This window comes from Kogia breviceps, chromosome 2 (genome assembly GCF_026419965.1).
Source record: "Kogia breviceps isolate mKogBre1 chromosome 2, mKogBre1 haplotype 1, whole genome shotgun sequence".
NCBI classification, from domain to species: Eukaryota; Metazoa; Chordata; class Mammalia; order Artiodactyla; family Physeteridae; genus Kogia; species Kogia breviceps.
In genome coordinates, this window is record NC_081311.1 from 195,166,302 (window position 1) to 195,172,301 (window position 6,000).

The 6,000-nt window shown below is 54.3% G+C and overlaps 1 protein-coding gene across 1 annotated transcript in view; it reads left to right on the forward strand.

Annotated features, from left to right (window-relative positions):
- The window catches only part of INPP5D (inositol polyphosphate-5-phosphatase D), a 129,921-nt gene extending 124,431 nt beyond the window's left edge, over positions 1–5,490 (forward strand). The window contains exons 26-27 of the mRNA XM_059054386.2: positions 2,675–3,278; positions 4,274–5,490. Coding sequence (XP_058910369.1) covers positions 2,675–3,278; positions 4,274–4,276 — 607 coding nt within the window. The 3' untranslated portion in view covers positions 4,277–5,490. The remainder of the gene's footprint in view (positions 1–2,674; positions 3,279–4,273) is intronic.
- The last annotated feature ends 510 nt before the right edge of the window (positions 5,491–6,000 follow it).

Consider the following 6,000-nt stretch of genomic DNA (forward strand, 5'->3'; position numbering starts at 1 on the left):
GCCTTGTCTATCTCTGTACCTCTAGTTTTCACAATTTGTTGATAATATTGTGGACCCTGGTCTTTCCGTAAGAAACCTGGGGGAAGGAGAAGCAGCCTCAGTTTCCTCTCCTGGAAAAATGAGGACAAAAGCCACGTATGGCGGGTCCTGCGGCACCTCTCTGGCAAAGGTCACCTCTTTGGCGACCCCAGGAAACAGAGCTGTAAACAACGACAAAGAACAAGGGGACTGTTTAAGTGAAATGTTTTAAGTTCCCAAAGTAAATGTCTCTTTGTGCCCCCCTAACTGGAACACAGCATATAGCTTGGAAAAAGGTGGAGAGCTGTTCTCTCGGGTTCACGGGTGACAGCTTCAGAACGGGGACATCTGTGTAGGCGAGGGGCCCAGGCTGGGCTCTGAGCTCACTTCTCAGCAAGGAGATGATTAGAGGCAAGAAGCTGGCAGCTCCCACACCTGCCCGCCACCCTCTCTGCTGCTCTTGACCCCCCACTGGGCCTGAGAGAAGGCTGTGGAAGAGGGAGTATCACCAGTCCTCCTATCACTGCCCCATAACAAAGTAAGGGACCAGCTGTCCCAGTCTGCCCAAGACTGTCTCCTTTTCTGCACCAAGAATCCCTCATCCCAGGAAACCCCTGAATGCTGGGAATACTGGGACGACTGGTCACCCTGGACCAAAGTCATATGGTTAGAAAGAGGGCTCTTCTCAGACCCTGCTCGGCGCTTCACTCCTTTAGAAAACAGCCGACTCCGGAACCTGAGGAGTGAAATCGTTGTGGCACAGGAATCAACCCTGTGCCCTGGGGGGGATGGGTTCACTCACTGCACAGCCGTGGCTGCTATGGGAGCTGGTTTCTTTTCGCCTTTTCAAAAGTGGTCTTCCCCAGTCTCCCCACCCCCGCCAAGCCTTCCCCTCTCTGACAGTGACAGAAGCCCCCTCCTCAAGGGAAGACTTGCCTTGCCCCATCTCCTGCTCTTTTCCCAGGGCAGCGAGCTTTGCGATCACCAAAATGCTTGCACCCGGGGTCCTCTTCCTGGCCCTGGCCCTAATTCTCTGAGGCGAGACCTCTCCTATCTCCTCGTCGAGCGTGGGCTTCAGGTGGCAGGCCACGCATTTTCTTTTCTCCTTCTTGCCTCTTCATCAGAAACTTCTGGTCAGTGCCATTCTCATCTCCTGCCCCTTCCTCCCTGTGCTAACTCATAGCAAAGGTCTTTGAGGATCCAGAGGGGGTGCAGAGGATGGCCCAAGGGGGAGGGGCAGATTTCCAAAGTCTTTGTTCAAGGCCCCAACATTTCTGGTTATATAACTGCTTCCAGGTCTTTCCAAAGAGTAATGAGCCAAAGACCAAATCTACATGTCCCTGAGGCTAGCCTCCCTGACACCCCACATTATCTTGTCTCATTGGCACCTGTGCAAGGATGACATCTTGCCTCTGTCCCCTGCCCACTCCTCCTCCCCAAAGAGTCCATCAGCCGTGGCTGTTTGGCAACTTTTGAGCAGTGTTTCAGCACACGCTCCATCAGTACGAGGCGTCACGGCCTGAACAGTTCAGTGCGTCTTCCAAGGGACCCACATTTTCTTCTCAAGAGCTTCCTTATTTTGCAGAAAGCAGAACCCAGAACACTCCCCCTGGGAAATTATGCCGTTGGCCAGAAAGTAAAATGTGTTCCCATTCCTGGTTCTCATAATTCGCTGAGCAGGAAATCACCTCCAGCAAGAGCAGTAATAAATCAGGAAACAGACAAACAAAAGAAGCTCTCACCTACTTTGGGGACAGCATGGAGCTCCTTCTCTGTCCATAAGTCAAACAGGCCTACTTTCTTGCTTCTGGCTTGTTTCCTGATGCATGTCTCCAGATTGCTTCTGATTTTCAACGTAAATGCTGTCCGTTTTTTTCCTTCTCCCTCTGAGTGAGGACACGAAGGAAACCACACTCACCAGGAGCTCTCCAGGGAGAGGACTTTATGCAGAGGAAAGAATACTAATAGGGAACGTCAGTCCCCTGAGCACAGATTTCGTCTGGTTCACAGCCACCTCCTGCACCTGGGGCAGCGTCGCACACTTGGGGGGCTCCTATACGTCTGTTAAATGGAGCTCCTTGACCTGGGACCCCCGATAAGCACAGAGCTTCTGTTCACCTGTGGGTCAGAGGAGGATTTGCTGAAGACATAGAGGAGAGGCTGCGGGATTGTTGGGGGAAGCCAGGAAGGGAGATCTGTTAGCAGCAGGGATGGGGGCGCTGGCTGTGGAGGGCAGGCTGCTCCGATGAAGATGAAGCAGGTGGTTTTGGATTGGGGTGCCATGTAAGCCCCCCCTCATCCCTTCAGTGAAGTCCCCCTTGCTCACCGATGCTCTGATGTGCACAGTTTCTGTGGTGGAAAATGTCCAAGGCAAGAGCTGAGGTTACCTATGAAATCATCAACATAGGAGTAACAGTTCCTTCTCCTGCCTTTTAAGAAAATGTTTTCTTTTTAATCCCGGTGGAATTCACATAACATAAAATTAAGCATAGCATGTTTCACGGGAACGACTCGGTGGCACCGAGTACACTCCCAGTGCTGTGCAACCGCCACGGCCATCTAGTTTCCTTATCATCCCCACAGAAACCCCTCATGCATTAAGCAGTCATTCCCCACGTGTGTTTCTTCCCTGTGCACCCTCTTTCCCACGCTTCAGGCCCAGCGACGTGGGGAAGAGCGCGGGGGAACCTTTGCTTCCGGAGGACCCGCAGCTCACCAAGCCCGAGATGTTTGAGAACCCGCTGTACGGGTCTGTGAGTGCTTTCCCTAAGCCGGCTCCCAGGAAGGAGCAGGAATCCCCCAAGATGCTGAGGAAGGAGCCCCCGCCCTGCCCGGACCCGGGAATCTTGTCGCCCAGCATCCTGCTCTCCAAAGCCCAGGAGGCCGAGGGCAGCAAGGGCACGGGCAAGCCTGCACCCGCTCCCGCGCCCTTCCTCAGCCCCACGCCCCGGCTCCGCTCTTTCACCTGCTCGTCCTCCACCGCCGAGGGCCGCCCACCGGGTGGGGACAAGGGAAGCCAAGCGAAGCCCAAGGCCCCCGCCGGCTCGCAGGTCCCGGTGCCGGCCAAGAGGCCCATCAAGCCTTCCAGGTCAGAACTCAGCCAGCAGCCCCCCGCGCAGCGGCCACCCCTCCCGGTCAAGAGCCCGGCCGTCCTGCACCTGCAGCACTCCAGGGGCCGTGACTACCGTGACAACACCGAGCTCCCCCATCTCGCCAAGCACCGGCCCGAGGATGCACCGCCCGGCCGGGCCGCCATGCAGGTACGCGCGGGGCGCAGCGCGCCGGGGAGCGGGTGCGCAGGCGCGGGCACGTGACACAGGTGCACGTGGGTGTGAGAGCACAGGAGGGGTACCACCACCGTGGCCAGGAGTGCGCTCAGGTGCACGTGCACGGGTAGTGCATGCGTGTGCACGTGTGCGATACAGCCCACCAGGTCTAGGAGTGTGCTCGGGTGCACGTGGGCTCTCATCCGTGAGTGTGCGTGCGCGTGTGCGTGATACAATGGCCCGGCCCAGGAGTGGGTTCTGGGAACTGAGAATGAGAAAGGAGGTAGAGACGGAATTTGAACCCAGCCTGTGCCCAGAGTCCCTGCTCCTACACTGAAAGGGTTAAAGCGGGGGCTGGGGGTAAACTCTTGAGTCCTGTACGTCAGGCCCACAGGAATAAGGCTTCATAGATACAAAAGAGCCCGGATCATTTATATTACGTTATCGCCATTAGTATTAGTACTTAAAAATTTTCCAGTATTTTAGGGACTTCAGACTCAATGTTCCCTTCCTTCCTATAGAGTAAGATTTCTTTCTGAGCAAAACTAACAGTGGTTAAGAACAGATTCTGGAGCCACACTGTCTTGGGTTTGAATCCCAGCTGTCCCACTTTCTGGCTCTGTGCCTTGAGCCTCAGGTTACTCGTCTGTAAAAAAGGGGGGCAATCAGTGGAACCTGCCTCCCAGGTTTATAGGGAGGATTAAATTTTATTATATATCATTACCGTATGTTACAACTTATATGTAAAAGGTATGTATCATCCATTGCACGTTATCTCGTATGTATTATACATTACTCCGTATGCATATAATATATATGCACATATATTAGAATGCGTGTAAGTACTTAGAACAGCGTGCTGGCCCCCTTCAGCAGTAGGTTAGCACTGAGCCTGCTCTAGCCCAGGGCATGCAAGGACATGGGGACCTATAGTAAACTCTGGCCTGGCGAGAATGCAGAGCTGACAGTCTTCTGTTTTTGTCCCACAGTGAAGCCCCTGGTGAGCTGCCAGCGAGATGGGAGCCCAAAGGAGCAGCACGAAGCTGCTGGGAGCCTCTCCCAGGACCCCTGTTCGCTCCTCCTACCCGGCTTCCTACGCAGGTCTTCATCTTTTTCAGGAGAGGGTCTAGCTTCTGTGTGGTCAGCAAGGTGCACTGGCTGTGAAACTTGACACCCAGCGCTGAAGTTGGAAGGAAAAACCCACCTGATGGGCACCAAACAACCCGCACACCTGGGCCCCCAGCTTGATCTTGGTACTTGGGACCCAAGAGCCTTGTTCCGGCTGCCATTTTGAAGAAAGGAACTAAAGTGCTGATTTGCGGGTAGAGACATAAATAATAATAATAATAATAATATTAATAATAATAACGGCTACATGTAGGGAGCACTCAGCACCTGCCAGGTACCGTGCTGAGTGCTTTATGAACATTATGAGTTGAGTCTTTAGCCAACTAAAACCACATTCCCAGACCCCTCGGTTCAAAACAGTATGTCCTGAGTGGTTTGGACAAAGCATTAAAAATTAAGGCTAGTGCCCTCCTGTCATGAGACAGCGCTTGGCCTTTAGGGGGCTCTGAGGAATGAGTGGTTAATTTAGGGTACCGTGAACCTGGCCTTGTCTAGCTTCAGTGATGCAAACTGCTTTAGCTAAAGCTGCTGGGGTCCGGCAGAGCCGGCGTGGAGAACAGGGGTCTCTGGGTCATCCTAGTTCTTTAGCTGGAAGAAGAAAGAATATCAGCTCCTACTCCCCGGTGAAGAGATCTGGCTTCAGCCTGGACTGGCGATTCCCAGGCTCTTGCCAGGTGCCCCCTGCCCTCCTGCAGTTGGGCAGGCACCGCCAAGCCATGGAGTGAGCCACACCCCGAGCCTTATCTCATCGTGCTAGTAGAAGAGTCTATGCTGTTCGTTAGTTGCTCCAGAAAGCCAGCTTTCCCACCTGGCTGCCGGCGAGGGCGGGCCTCTTGGTTCCCGGCTCTCAAAGCAGCTCAGCCTTTTCTTTCCGAACTCTGTGGCTTTTGGCCCTGCTTCCTTGGCTACTAGGAGAATGGATTGGTGATACTTGTTCTTGTGTTGCTTTTTGACATAATGAAATCACTGTAGGAAACCAAATCCAGAAGTGTGTGTGAGTTCAGGAGGGTGGGTACGCACCCCACATCCCCGTGTGCGTCAGTCTGCGTGACCAATAAATTGTGCCTTTCTCACGTCCCACCTGCGTGGCATTTTTTCCTGACATTCAGCCACAGACATGCTTCTAGGCTGTCAGGGCTGCAGAGCTGCAGCCCAGGGCGGGGAGGATATCGAGGTTCACGGTAGAGATGGGCCAGCGTTGTCCTGACCAGAGGGGACACGGTAGAAAGAGTTTGAAGCTGGGAGTGGACCAGGAACAGTGGGAGACATCACACATCTCCGTGGGGCTCCGGGCACACCCTGCAGCCACCAAACTTGCGTCAGCATTGTCCCATTGCCACCACTGCCTGCTGTCCTGCTGCCACAGGTTCCTCCTGGCTTTTGTAAGTGTTCGTTGCTGAGCTCCAGAGACAGTAAACACATGTAAACAATCGCCAGGTTGCGGGCCTCCAGACCCCCACGTTCAGGGGCAGCTTGCACTGCTTACGGGTCAGGGAGCAGCACCCAGCCCAGCCAGTGTGGTGCTGCCTGGCCCCCCTTCCAGGCTGCCTTGGTCTGGGCTGCTGTCACCACCACCTCAGGCTACTCG